This window comes from Tigriopus californicus, chromosome 12, assembly GCF_007210705.1.
Source record: "Tigriopus californicus strain San Diego chromosome 12, Tcal_SD_v2.1, whole genome shotgun sequence".
NCBI lineage: Eukaryota > Metazoa > Arthropoda > Copepoda > Harpacticoida > Harpacticidae > Tigriopus > Tigriopus californicus.
Genome location: NC_081451.1, coordinates 3,424,969 through 3,440,281, shown reverse-complemented (window position 1 = coordinate 3,440,281; position 15,313 = coordinate 3,424,969). Strand labels below are relative to the sequence as shown.

Sequence of the window (15,313 nt, the reverse complement as noted above, 5' to 3'; positions counted from 1 at the left end):
AAACTTTCATATGGATAGACAGACGGACCCTTCAGAGTCTTAGGCTTCAATTGACCTTGTTCGGATTGAGCCTGGTGTGTACCCCATGATGATTTTATTGCTCGACTCGAATATCCTGGATTGAAGACCCGTCCTCGACATTTTAATGTGACAAGCTAATTTTCACAAGAATGGCATTTTTTTCAAAAGGTGTCGTCGCTCTTTCTTCGTCGTGGTGGAAAGGGTTCTCGGGAGTGCAAAAATACTGAAAGCTTTAATTTTGCTGGGGTACGGGATGTTCTTCCTCCCTTTTTGATTTGAGTTTTCTTACATATCTTGCTTGGCATTCATCTCTGACACAAAAACTGGGCAATTTGATTTGTGCATGTAGCTTGTTTAGTTTTTCAAATGTCCACTAAAAGCCACACATGTGTTAAAGATGTCGTGGCGAAATCCTCACAGGGTGTTGCACTAGTCGCTCAAATATGATTCCCAAGCCCCAATGCACTACAAACTACTTCAAAAGTTGATAATTGACTAGGTTGCGAGAGAAAACAATTTCAAGCCTCAGCGCAACTCTGATGAGCTCGCGTCTCTAAACCTGGTCCAAAAAAGCAGACCACGCTCAATTGTTAGGTGCAAAGGACTTTTTGAACGGAAGTTTGCGGGAGAAAACAAGAGACATTATGAGACACTCTGCCCAGCTGGCCACATAACTGTCAGTTAGTGGATAAAATTGAATGCTGATTTTGGTAATTCTGGCCTGACCTTTGACCCCTTCTCTCTCGTCTGCCCTTCTGTGATGCCAACTTCAAAGCTTCTCGAGTCTCTTCTGTCTGGAAATTTGACCGATCTGAATTGAAGCAACATATTTCATTAGATTTTCCTTCCTCCTGAATTGAACGCTCGGCCCGATGTTTTTGTTATACGAAAATGGTTATGATTCCCCTCACGCTCCACCAAAGGGCTAATTCATCGATGTTTGAAAAATGATCAAGTCTCACATTCAGGTGCGTTTTTCCGTCTGGAATTGTGGGCAGATCTTGCCTGAAAACGGATTTCTATGACCCTCAGGAATTACCCTCGCGTCACATCCTGACTTGGTCGAGACCAGGGAGGTTAAATTTCGAACCATTTGTATGCAATTGTTTATCTCACGGCTGCTCTTCCTCTCGGACCATGTTAAATGGTGGGGATGCTGAGCTGCATAGCCATTCCGAGGTACAGAGGTGATTGTGTGGGTCTTGCAGGATTCAGCCCTTGGCCTATCTTGCAAGCGAGCATTGCAGGCCAAATAGACCCTGAGAAGGGACCCTAGTTGTAGGACTACTACCACTTGCAGTATATGTATGTACATCCACTAGTTTGTACGATATTCCGCCCGAAAATCTTGGTCTTGACCCAAGCATCACCTTAAGAGCTTCATAGGATTAACTACTGAACTGAGTTGAGCTGACGTCGAGCTGAGTTTTCTCTCAGGCCTTATGAGGCCTCACGACATCAGTGGGGAACGATGCATGTGTGTGCGTATGTTTGTCTATTTGTTTGAAGTGTTTTGTGTTAAAAAAGATAGTTTTGCAGTTGTCTATCGGACCTAGATTTTATGGATCACGTCTCAAAACCTTGGGTATGAACGAACGTAACACCCAAAGATGGTAATTGGCCGTTTCTGGACCTCATCCGAGAGAATAAGAGGGCAGACGCTTGTATGTAATTTGAAACACGAGATCGGAAACGACTTTCCCTGGTCGAGTTTTAAAATTGGAAATTGCCTTGCATGAATTGCTTACCACACCACTTGTTGATGGCGAGTAAAATTACCAATTCATAGACAAAGAGGAATTACCAGAGTTAGATGGAAGGAGTCGGGAGGTTTACGGGGTGACCAATTAGCACAGATGTGCTATTCCAATTGGGCTGCACACACATGGGTCTATTTAATTCCCACGAATGTCGTATTTTGCAGGTCTCCCGGATGATCGAAAGCGTCATCTAATCGGTGACGAGTTCTACAATAAGGCAACTGGCGACCCTGCCAACTCAAGTTCCACGGATCCCCTTGGTCTCCCCCTCAACGAAGCCGGACCTCAGGGTGCCCAGAACGTGGTTGTGGGTCTCCCTGTGGATCTCGGTGGCTCTTTGCCCTCTCTCGTATCAGCTGATGACTTGGATTGTCCAAGTGGAACTGCAGCCATTATTTATGAGGCGGGATCCATTGTCTCTCAAGCTCCAGTGTCCCTGGTTCTTTCTGAAGGCCTCATCAAGCGGGACACCATTCTAACCAGTCACACTTCTTCCATCGGGGGTAAGTGGGATGCCCCCAAAGGGTTATATAAATCAAGATAAGGATCCAATATTGCCAAGTACAATGCAATGGCTTTTGTCAAGGACAGGGCTGAAGTTTAAATTGCCTGAAAGGTTGCGCGAGAGCCAAGATGATATTTCCTCGTGATTAGGTGCCAATCTCCTGACTTTCTCCAACCTTGTCCATCGGTTTTTTTCCTTTGAAAGATTTACGATGATCTTGAAAACTGACCCAAAGCTGAGCCGTGCTGAGATTATGTTCGGGGAATAGAGAGTCATTGTCGTTTCTTTTCATTGTGCTCATCAATCATCATTTGAAATCTGGTATTCAAAGCATTATGGTTCGAGAAGAATTACGTTTCCGTTCGAGTCCTAACTTGGCTGGCATTTTTCGGCCGATTTGAGGGCCGATATCCTTTTTTTTATCAAGTGTGAATGGAATCAATGGAATTATCCAACAGTGCCGTCTTGTTTTTGGAGGCAAGGTATTTAAATCAGGACAGAAAGAGAGTTCGATTTAGATCTGTGGAGGGAATAGCCCCTCATCAACAACCTTGAATCTTACAAATATGAGGTACTTACGAGGCTCCAGAAGGCTCTCAAATCTTCTTGTCAGAGACTATAAAGGATTTTTTTTCCCTGGCTTCCAAGCCAGATCAAACCCCCTGAAGCACATAATCCATCTCGGAATATACATTACATTTCTATTACCTTGGACTTCTAAAGCGCTTCAAACCGATGCCATGACTTTTCAAGATCTCCACAAAAGAGACGATTTTTCTTGGAGCGAACTAAAAAAACCTAATTTCATAGCCGGCATTTATTCACTTCAAAAATGCCCATTTTAAAAGCTCAGACGCAGCTCAAGAAGTCCAGTGCAACTACAATTTGGGATGTTTCCCTCTCTTTAAGCCAAGGGTCTATCTATCCAGGTACAAGTGTGTAGACACCAGAAAACCCAGGATCCCTTTGAAATGTTCATGATTTCGAGCCTGAAAGCAAGCTAAAGGAGCATTTTACTGCTCCCTCACCAGTCATTGAAGGACGAGTGGTAAATGTGAAACCAAAAATTCTTCAGAGAGTACTTCAAAGCGTTCAATCTGTTTCTTAGCCAAGGAAACATCATAGAAAACTGTTTTCTTAATATAGAAATCAAATTACGTAGTGTGTGCTGATTTCTCCTTTTGGCCCTGAGAAAGAAAGACACTATATTGTCCTATTGAGGACAACGCTTCGACCTTCTTAAGTTCCAAAATGGTCACAAAAGATCCCGATTGATGTATTGAATTGGTATTCCACCTAAACATATCTTATTCCGGGATGTGTCTGCACGAGGTACGTGAGACTCGAGAGGGGATCAATTCTCAAGAAGTCCTTGCCAAACCCCGGGATGATTGGAGATGTGATGCCCGTGGAAAGAATGCCTTGTGCATTTCTATGGCGTATAAGACCCATAAAATGACCGTCCACGTTATTTCGTAAAAAAAATCGAGAGAGGAAGGGAAAAGAGGGAGATTCATTTGGTGGGTCATGGAAGAATTTACAAGTCACAGTTTCGCTCTTTGGCCTCATGTATATTATGGTACACTGACAAGATGAGCAGGTTTTATCAATCATGCGTTTTCAAGAAACACACTCACCTGCCAAGGAAAAGGTTTGAAAATGGCCACATACCACTTGACCTAATCCCTTTTTGCCCTGGACGGCTGTATTTTCACACGCAGGCCGTAAAAGCCCGATTAAATGCCATTATCACGCAAACACACCCAAAAATCGTGTGATTCGAAGGCACTTAAGGTCATGTCAAAAAACTTCCATTTGGGGGGAAGTGGATCATTTTGGTGTGAAAATACGCGTGTCTCGTCGATGGTTGAAGGTCCTAAATATGGAGGTGGTAGTGGCCGTGGTCAATGGTACTCGAGAGAATTCCCTGGAGCACAATTTTGCAATCTTTTTTTCCCTTCAAGATCAGCTCAAAGTGAGGCAGTTTGGTAGAAATCAGTTCCTGGGTTTCTGGCTTGGATAACTCGCTGAATCTCTCTTGGCCAGGTTTTTCAGTGCAATCTTAGGATTGAGAGACCTATTTTGGTCTTGTGAGTGTGTGATAGGTCGCCCATTAATCTTGTTAATATCTGGAAACCTTCATTGATTTACGAACCATGAAAAGGAGGAAATTATTTCAGGCTTTAATCACTCCCCTTGTTCAGGGTTGCCAGGTAAATGCTCTAGTTCAAAATATCTGTCTTCCCAAAGCTAGAGCTACGTCTCCCTTCATACTGTACACGAGTACAAAATCATACTCTAAACTTGATCAATCCTAAAGCATATCTGGAAAAATCCAATTTGAATTGAAATCCTCAAATTGCAATCACATTTTAACCTATAATGTTGGCATCACTGAAATTTAGAAGAGGGCTTGTGCGAGGGCTTCAAACAATATAAATCAAGAAAATCTGTTTGACCATATGGTCGATGATGCCAAGACGGAATTGAAAGAAATGAATTGTGTTGTTGAAGGAGGAGGAGATCTCTCGGGCACTTGAGGGTCACTCAAAAGAACAATGATGCCCAATGGCATCCCACAACTCGGGATTCCACTACTTCGTCTTGCGCCCATCATATGAGACGATCATTGCTCATTAGAATAGGAGCGTATGTCCTGGTTCAGTTTGGAGGCCAATTCAGGCCAAATCAAAGAGTAGAATTTACAACCTCTTTTCGAAAGTGAACTGATCAGTCTTGTACGTTTTGGGAGTCGTTTCTCAGGATTTTGCATCTTTCTCCTGGATTCTTTCACGGTCGATTTTTAGGGGGTTGGGCTTCAAGAGCCAATTTATCGGAGAGACTTTTAAATGTAATTTTTAACGGTCGTGCCAGCGAAATGAGCCTAAACAGAGATGTCTTCGTCTCTTTTGGTCTCGAGTCTGAACGAAAACGAAGGAGGGGTGAAACTTGTGGCTCTTCACTTTGAAAAATAACAGCCATGTTATTCCAAGGGTTTACAGTATAGCCGTTGGTTGTTGTCTCGCAAAATTCAAGTTCTTCACAGTGTGCCAATCGCTTGGGATTGGCAGATTCGGGTCCGAAATGAGGCCGAACGGTTTTGAGAATGTGTAAAAAACTTGGGGAGACTTTTATGGCGTTCGGCAAGGGGTTATACTAGGACCGTAGGTCCGTTGTCCTCTGGTGGGATATCCGAATCACCGAGAAAGTTTCAAGACCCAAGTGGACCCACAGAGAGACTTCAGTGCGAATTCCGTCTCTTCCGGGGTCTGTCGTATCTGATCATGATCTCCGCAAGTGGCCACTGACCGCTATGAACTCCAGATGTGACTTAAAACCCCCACCGAGGGTCAAGATTTGTCACTCTAGCTAGCTCAGAGAGAAACCGCCGTTTTTGACTCGTCACATTGGACAAGCTTCCAGCTTCATTTTTCTACTACAATCAACAGTGAGGTCAGATAGGTCTTGATTCCAATTAGGATGGAATAAAGACCCACAACGAGGAGTCGGTCGAGTCGTCGTTGCCAATGCCAACATTGGAGAATGGTCACCACCATCGATCGGCATCTTCGTCGCCGTCGTCGTCTTCGTCGTCGTCTTCTTAATGTCTCTCATCATGTCACCAAGGAGCCAATGCATTTGAGTGCGAGAGGAGTTTGGACACAAAGATAAGGAAACATTGCTAACGAGCTTCCAACTCTGCTCAAGAGTGGGGCTTGACTTGACTTGGCTTTGGCTCCACCACGTGACCAATGGCGAAGCACGCTACAATATACGTACGTAGAGGAGCTCCCACTCCACCGCTAAGAAGGGTCATCATTCTGGGAGAGGCTGAGAAAAAGTGACGGACAGCGGCAGTCTCTCGGAATCCCCTTCAGATTTCGGATGAACGATAAGGCGGAAAAACTTCTCCGACAATGACAATTCCATTGCCTCACCCCTCCTTCAAAATGATAAATCCCCCTCTAACTTGGAGAACACTATATATTGAAGTTAGTTTTCTGTGACTTTTTATTTTCTTTTTCTACGTGTAGCGAGGTGTTTCAGTATATTGAGGAATTTTGAGTTCAAAGGTTGTGTCTAATTTTCGAATGTAAGAAAGCTTGCCAAAAGTGCGAAATATTAGACATGTGAGAAGAGATAAGCCATCTAATGAACACTCTTCACTCTCCTAAGTTGTCCCAAAAGTGTCTTCTCGGACAATGTGCAGACAGGTTTATAAGGGCAAATCTATTTCAAAGAAAAATTGATGCCAAAAGGGGCAACCTCCTAGAAGTTGTCTTTTTAAGCTTTCAAAATGGTTTTTCCTTGGTCTTAAGCCTACAATGAATAGCTAACCTGTCAGTGGTATATTCCAAAAGGAGAGTGAAGCTTTGAGTGGAAACTTCCACAAATTTAGTCCGTATGACCAGAAGAGAGATGATTTGAGTTTTCCATTTTAACTTGAACATTCATCGACACATCTTATTGTTATCCCATGACAGAAATGAAAAGTTGCAGCAATTGTTAGCATATAATGATATCAGTTTTCCTTTCCTTTCCCGTTTTTTGTTTTCTTTTGCTATTTAAAGTCTTTCAAAACCACGACCACGCTTTGGTGATGAGTTATCATTTTCGCAGATGGCGCTGCCGTCGCCTCCCTCTCTGAACCCTCTCTTTTGGCTTCTGCATAACTTCTGCATGAAGTGTCTCCAAGTTCATCGACTAAGCCAAAAAGATCAAGCCTGAGAGAGAGAGAGAGAGAACAATATTTTGGTCGACACCACGTCCGCTCTCGATTTGAGATCTTGGGCAAGTGACGTGTTGAAAACCCAGACAGAAGAGATGCAAAAATCCCTGAAGTCCTTGAGTGTCGAGGCAAATTGCCTCAGTTATTAATGGATCCCGACATCCGAAGCCTTTCGTCCATGACATTAATTACGCACTTTGGACATTATCGGGATGCTAAGAAAGTGTATCCAGTACAAACCCCATCATATTAACATCCTCGTTGTCGCCGTCTTCGAAGGCGTCGCTCTCGGGATTTAAACGGATCTTAACGCCCATCTGTTTTCTTTCCAACATGGATGAGGATTTATTTATTTCTCGTTAGTCCCGGTCAGATATTGGGATTGCCTCCTCCTTGCTTCCTTCCTCCTTCTCCTTCTCCTCCTCCTTCACGCAATGTCTGTGACTCTCATTGCTCATTCAAAATATTGTTTCGGAAGATAAACTAAATTTAGTGGGGATGTGTCATTTCTTGGGAGAAGGGACGGTCCGCTCTCAGTTTTAGATCAATCGTCAAGTGGTCAAACCGTCAAAAAGTGCATTTTCCATTCTCCCAACGTAAAACTGTTTTCATCCATGTTTAAAAGAATACCACGTGAAAGAGTGAGCGAGTGAGTGCAATCAGATTTTGTGATTCCCAAATTGAAAGAAATTGGGCGTTGCCCTTGCCCCCCCCCTCCTCTCGTGAATTTGCAAAAAATGCCTTTTCATTCTCGATCGTCCGAATTCAGATGAGCATGAAATATTTGTCGTGATCTAAGAGAGCATTACTATTCCATCGATTAGAATGACTACTACAACGTCTACTACTGCAGCGTGCAATTGGGACTCTTATGGGAGGATGTACTCGAGTGGTGAGTGCTCACCAACGTCCAACGATGACTCCAAGGAGTCTTCTACTTGTGCAGATGAGAATCTCAATCTTCATGACCTCTTCATGACATCTTTCAACAAACACCACGAAAACGCCTGCTCAGCTCCCAACGAGGGTAAGAAGAAGGTCATAAACATTTCAAAACGACACACACACACTCACTCACTCACACAAGACACTCTCTCACTCATAAAAAATGTGTGTGCTCGAATACATTTGTTTTCAATCAACGATCAAAAAAGCACATATGGCGGGCTAGGATTTGTTCTCATTTTCATATTTCCCGCCTAAAGTACGTGAGTAATGGCGCTGCTCACAGGTTAGTTTAAAGGCGGGAGATTTGAATTGCAAGGTCCTGTTTTGTTATCAAGAGGTATTGTCTGATCTCTTGAGTGGATGGTAATGACGTGATGAAGGGGGAATCTTGTTTGCTCAAGGTTTCCCCAATGCGAATGGGTTATTGCAAATTTTATGGCTTATGACTGATGAAGTCGAGATTGTCCGAGAGCGATAAAACAGGCAGAACTGAGATTTATGGCAAGCTTTCCCCCCTGAAGTTATCCCTATTCACTCATGATGCAGCTTAGCAATCACCAGAGATTGGTAACTTGGCCATTATTACGACATGTAACGCACATAACCCACAGGGTTGACCCCGTCCCCCAAGCATGGGCTCAATCTCGACAATTGGGTTCGAGAAATAGTTTGTTTGTCAGAACCACCCAATATCCGTCCAAAAGCCAGCCACCGACGACAGCGATGGCGAAGGACAGTTCAGGGATGCATTTTCCAGCTCATAAATTATGAGTTGGGGGGGGGAACCCTGAGGAGGAGAGTCCTGAGCAATGGGCCCCCGAAGAGCTGAATCCAAATGCCTGGTGTTAAGTGACCATGACTGGATGAAGCCCAACGATTGAGAATAATTCTCGAGGGTTGATTTATGTCTAACATGAATTTAATTGTGGTCATCAAATGCAAACATCTCTCCTTCTTCGCCTCATCAAGTTTGTTGAGCACAATTTTGCTTTAAAACATATTCGCTTTTTTTTCACCTGCTTTCAATTCGTGCATGATGTGTTTGTGTGTGGGGGTTTTTCAAATCAAGGACAAATGTTTTTCCTTCTATTGGCCAAAAATGGTTTGGCATGTTGCGAGATCACCAGGGGTGCCATTCCAACTCCAATCACCTCCCGTTGCTTGGGAAGAGAGCTTTGAAAAGCAACACTGCTGGCAACCCTAGTCTGACTCGCGAGTCTTTTGAATTACGTTAAAAATCGCAAGTTTAAAGTCACTGTGAACATTCCTGCTCTCCGTTTTGAAATCTACCTCACCAACCACTGATTTGCGAGAATTGGAATGGAAATAGTTTGGGCGAAGTGAAGAAAGACATTAACAAGTCTCCCACTGACTCTTTAATATTGATGAAGATATTAAAGTTTTATGGTTTATTGATTTTTTGAACAGGGTTGAATCTGACCCCGTGAGCAAGCAAGTAAAGATAGAAGAAAAGAAATGGTTTCCTCCAACATCCTTGGCGGTGGTGGCCTAGTCGCCACCTCATCGAAACCAGCAGAATTTATGGTCGAACCAAAACCTTAATCACTTGCCTCATGAATTACGCTCATGTCTTGCGTGTCATTAATTAACTAGCAACGCCATCTATTAGATCAGTTTTTTTTGCATACGTATATGATTCAAATATCTTAAGCCGATTCTCCAGACATTTTTCATTAACCATTGGTCTTACTTTTATGGATCAGTGTTTTTTTTCTGTTATGGCTAATGAAGCATAAGAAGCAAAAAGCATTTTAAGGCGAATTAATCCTATCACAATGCTCTTGGAGAATCCTACTCTTTTTAGGATCATCAAATCTATGTTTTTGACATTCATTTTTAACATTGAGATTTTTTTTTGTGGAATCCTTGTCTCATTGGGTCTTCCGACAATGGTTGATGATGTAATTTACTTACACGTGGCAATTAGTGCCATTCAGACGACACACATTTTTCATCATTTTGAGAGGCAAATGAAAGTCAGTCCAACCATTTCATTATATTGTTAAGATTTAAATTGCTCTCAACTCTTTTCAATCCATTGATTGTCTGTGTTGACCTCTTTTTATAGGTCAGTGACTAGTCAAGCTCAAAATATTCAGCACCACTTCTATGAAGGTTCCCAAGAACATATTATTTGTTCTCCAACCACGAGCTTTGGTTTTAATAGCCGTGAGAGGCCTAATGTTATCCATCATTGGAATGGACCGCAGGAAGACGGTTCACTCAAGTGGAAACACTTTCAAAGAGGGATTTTGTGTGCAATGCCAATCTTAAAGAGTTGCTTCGCCAAGCTTTTTTCCTGGTCCCTCGTTCTCTCTGACATTGATGTCACTGATGTTGTTGTCCAAGTCAAGGCAAGAAACGAAAGAGGATATAGAAGGAGGAGGAGCAGGAGGAGGAGGAGGAGGAACACATCGTCTCTTTTCGTTTATTGACATGTCGCTATTTTTATGGCATTTTGACATTTAGACTTTTATATGAGTGCCATGGGGGCTCCTTGGAGCACACTCTGGCATTTTGACTTGACATTGATCAGTTTTGGTGGAACTGCGGGGAAATCTCTCCCTGGGATATACTCACTTCTTACGGTACATTCCTGAGCGTTTTATTGGCATATGTTTTCATGTGCTTCAAAAACTTTAAACACTTTAATGCGGCATAACTGGACAGTCCGCATTGGGGCCGTCTTTAAGTGAGCTACAAATCTCGCGAGAGATGCATATTTCTCGTGAAACAATGGCTGTTTTCACACTCCAGGATTCGATTCTATCACTGAAACTTGAGAGGATGGCATTTTGGGATTGAAAACCAGGAGCTAAATTAAATGGCCACTCGGATTGGTATCACTGACATCCGAGATAATGCCTGGCCTATTAGAGGAAGGAGTTAATTGCCCAATCAATACAAGATACATTTAATTGGATGAACCATCCTTTGACGAGCTAACATGCGCTCGAGTGCATCGCCAAAATGACCACTTTGTCTTGTCACCACTAAAAGATCTTCGTAGGTCCTTCCGATTATTTCAGCACAGGTTCTTATTGGAGTACTTTATACGACGTCAGAAATCATTTGAAAAGATAGCGAATCTTTTATAAGTTTGTCATTTATTGCGTGATGCCACTCACTCCACTCTGAACACGAATTATTTGACACCTCAGTTTGTCAGTTCAGTGCAGTCGATTTCGACAATAGATCCTTGTTTCATTTCACTTTTCCACTCTGATCTAAACTTGAAAACCACGTTGTTTTACTTATTCATTAATGTCATGAGCTATTAGATTTGTTATTGTAAGAAAAGAAGAGCGCTTTTCAAGCACAAAACAATATTACTTTTAGCTCTTCTTTTGCTAGGGAAGCAAGAGAGTTATGGCAGTTTAAGCATCAAATAACGGAGATAGTCTCCATAATGACTCTTCAATCTCAATTTGTGATTGAAGTGAGAGTGGTGTCATTTATTTAGCTCTCGGATTTCGACACAAATCATTGCGTTCATCCGAGAAAATGGTGTCTGAAGACAACATGATGTGGCTACGATCCGTTGACGATGCTCTGTTTAATGTTCTTGGTGCATTTGGACATTCAGTGCCCCATTAATATCGTGTTGTGTTGCATAACGAGTCAATGCTGGGTCGTTTTTGTTTATAAATAAATCCCCGTGGAATTGACATTTATGGGGTGCTCCTTTCTTTCTTGGCCAACTTTATTGTTTGTTGGCAATTTTCTTATATTCCAAATTGAAGGGCCATTTCGCGAAGTGGAGCAGAAGGCCGCTCTGATGAAAGATGAAGGTACAATTTAGCCAATAAAAACGAGTCCTAATGAGGCCCTAAACCAGTTGTCCCACCATTTCTGGTTGAAGAGCTTGATTTTTATTCCCACAATAGAGCAGCATCCAGAAGGATTGACGCATATTCCGAGCCGATCCATTTTGCAGGGTGCGTCTGCGAAAAAGAGATTGACTCGAGGTCTTTTCTCTTGCCAGCATAATTGGACAAACACCTTTAATTACCTGTTCTGACACGTCTGTAATCATGCACACGAGAACTTTGGAGCTCGAGCTAGTACTTACGAGCGGCGAAAGCGAAACGGAACGCCTTGCCAAAGGAAACATGAAAATAGCCCTCTGCTCAATTCTCCCTGTCAAACAAGCTTAGATGCTTATCATTCATTTATGCAATTTAGGTCTAATGCGGTCCCATTATTTTCATTTCATTTTCACTCGCAAGGCGTTCAAGGCGGATGGCCCTTGTCAAGTTCAACATAGGATGAGACATTGTTCCAGCGTGTTCAGCATGGGGATGGTTGTTCATAAGTCATAACATTGTTATATGGATACTAGTTTTTCATGCCGCACCCTGTCACTTCAGCCGTGTCATATTTGTAACAAACCCTTAATGTTCTTGTTTTTAGATGCTGGAGTGATTCTGTACTCGCATTCTCAGGCCTTGGACACGCCTATTTCGTTGGCGAGTCACAGTAACAGCCATCACCCCCATCACCACAATCATCAGCATTCGCACCACCTCGAGGACCACGCCCATCACCACCACGCCCACCATTCCCCGACCGACAAACTGACCGCCGCAACCATCACCCTTTACAGCACAGAGGACCTGCCCAACACCACTGTGGTGACCTCGGGCGGATCCAATGGAGGGGGCGTGACGGGGGCGGGCTCTCTCGTCCCGGTTTCCCTCTCCTCGGGTGACCATCATGGAGGGTTTGATGGAGGTGTGTCCGTGGGTGCTTCCACAGGCGTGAACACGAGTGGAACGGGAACACTCACAGACATGGCGTCTCTTCTTGCGCAGGTAAGCGCCAAAGGCAGGGTTGGCATTACATAGGGTGAAATTGGCCAAACATAAAAAAGAAACTTTTCATTCATTTCCTTTTTGCTCCAATTTTGTAATGAAAAGGAAGTCTTACGTTGGTGTCTTTGTGTCTTTTGACGATTTCTATTGTACTGAAATTCGAAATTTGAATTTAGAAATGTATGCCTGTCATACAGGAAGGGAACCTTTTGGAGTTTTTGAATAGGTTGAGAAAAAAAGTAAGTTTTTTTAACAAGGTCAATTATCAGTCGGCGTTACAAATTACAAAAAATACAACTGCTGTTTTGTTAATTGTCTCAGCCCTGTTTGAAGGTCAGTCCTTGTATCTGCATTCCCTAAACCGCCGCAATGGGCGCTGTTATCTGAAATAGGGTCCATTATAGCTATACAGGCATTAGTTATGCACAAAACTGAGTTAAGGAAGGTCCCTGAACAATCGGGGCTCTCAACGAATGTTAACGTTTGTTGTTTCTCAAATCCTTGATGGCATTCACAAGACTCTTTGGGATCTTTGCTCACTCCTCGTTTTGCAGATTGCAACCTTGGTCACTTAAAGTGCCAAAGTGTCAACTATCCATCATAGTTATTCTTTGCATGAACAATAACCACAAAAGATCCTTATCCCCCACCAAGCTCACCCCAAGACAGTGTGGTCAGTCCAGAAGTCGTCCTCATTGTGAATAGCCAGCGTAAAAAAGCCCCTTAGATGGTTAATTATGGCTCCAGATTAAGCGAAGAGAGAGAGAGGAAGGGCCCTCCAGTGGTTTGGACATAGCTAACAAATTTGCCTCATTACGCGACGGACTTTCAATTTAGCACATAGAGAGAACACCCCCTGAACACATTTGGGTCAAGAGGCCCTCTCCTTGAACTTGATCGGGATTTGAATGTAATGTGCATAATTGTCATTTTCCAGGCTGTGAAAAACGAACCCGAAGATCTGACCGGACACCGACGGGATTCGGACAACGAGCACGACATCAGGTAAGAGAACTGGCTGATGCTTTTGAGAGGGCTGAGGCAGTCTCCCATGTTCCTTTTAAAGATTGAAACTCGAGAAGGATGGAAGGAAGATCAATTTAATTCAGCCCCTTTCCAAATTTGTGTGTCACGTTGCATCTTGTCAGCTAGATCACTCAAGCCCGAAGATTTTCTCAACTGGCTTGGAGACAACTCTTCCCCTGGAACCATTCAGCGATGCCAAAGATCTCCCTCAGTTATCAACATTACAGATTTGCTCTCAAGATAGAAATCGAATTTTCAATCAAGATTATGAAAAATGATCCCGAATTCGAAAACCGTCCTTGGGTTTTGGAGTCGTCCATCCATAGAAGAGAAGAGAAAAAAAAAGACAGGGAGAGAGGGGTCAGTTTTTTTTTTCTTTTCGTTAAAATGCCGCTAAGTGAAATAACGTCATGTTAGCCACATGCCCGGATGAAATGCATTGTGCTAAAGGTAGAGGAAAAAATCAGATCGACTGCTTATTCCGACCCATTCAGGTAGGCACTTTTGGCAAGGGCCAATGAGCCAAGTTGGTTGCATCGTTAGACGTGCCTGATGTCGCGGTTGTGGGATGTTCTGTTTCGTGTCTCTTTTTTATTCCACTTTTGGCTATCCTCGGTTCTCGATGTCAAGTTTATGGCCTTTTGATAAATCTCTGACGCTTTTGAAAGGTTTATTCTGCAACTCGGATAAAAACACATTAGGTTTTGAGGCGAGAAAAAAAGAGCCTTTATTGGACAAAGTCGTTAAGGAGACAAACATTCAAGCCATTCCAATACATTTGGACAATTACCGTGGACTTCTAGGAAAACTGACTTTGATTATTTAATTCTGTTTCAAAGGGTCGAGATTTTGAGATCCGCTTATCCTTGGGTTGCGTAATTGCGAGTTATGCTCACTGAAACCCAGTCAAAAAAAGGTTCATGGTATGTCCTTTTTTTGACAAGCAGTCCCATGTGGTCATGTTCAACTCGGCCGTAGTGTACATATACCTACCTATATATACACACTTATTCACTCCTGGAATTGTGATTCGACTGATATCCATCTCAGCCGCTTGCACTGGTCGTTGCTTGGTCCGTTCTGAACAAACGAAGCGTTCTTCGCTCATGGTGAGCTCAACGCTATCAGAGTGAAGCTCGTAAGTCGTAAGTGATCCTTCTCTCGAACTTCGGGCACTTCCAGGCTTGTTGGTTGTCGTTGGTTGTGGCCTAATGCATCCAAACGCCATATTTGGAGATGAGACCGCGATGAGGGACATAGTTTCAAACCAAGGGCATACTTGAACACACACTCTGGATACGCAAGAATAGCCTGCAATTGGGTGTTAAAGTAATATAATTGATGTGGAGTAATGTGGAGTAAACGCCTGGGTTACCCAAAAAAAGTTGGTTTGGAAAGAGTATGACTAGGTTGAGTGATTCCCAAGAGATATTGTCTAGTGCTACTGATCATGTATGGTTTGTGGTTGGAGTGAGGTAGCTTTTGTGTG

The 15,313-nt window shown here is 43.0% G+C and overlaps 1 protein-coding gene and 1 long non-coding RNA gene across 4 annotated transcripts in view; one reads left to right on the top strand and one right to left on the bottom strand.

Annotated features, from left to right (window-relative positions):
* Window positions 1-15,313, top strand: part of LOC131891881 (uncharacterized) — a 34,550-nt gene that overhangs the window by 2,997 nt on the left and 16,240 nt on the right. For all 3 annotated transcript variants that reach the window (XM_059241561.1, XM_059241562.1, XM_059241560.1), the window contains exons 2-4: window positions 1,946-2,284; window positions 12,398-12,798; window positions 13,736-13,803. In XM_059241561.1, coding sequence (XP_059097544.1) covers window positions 1,946-2,284; window positions 12,398-12,798; window positions 13,736-13,803 — 808 coding nt within the window. The remainder of the gene's footprint in view (window positions 1-1,945; window positions 2,285-12,397; window positions 12,799-13,735; window positions 13,804-15,313) is intronic.
* LOC131891891 (uncharacterized) lies at window positions 14,180-15,191 on the bottom strand. Its single transcript, XR_009374488.1, has 2 exons — window positions 14,818-15,191; window positions 14,180-14,499 (listed from the first exon to the last, which is right to left on the bottom strand). It is a non-coding gene; the product is annotated as an uncharacterized LOC131891891 (long non-coding RNA).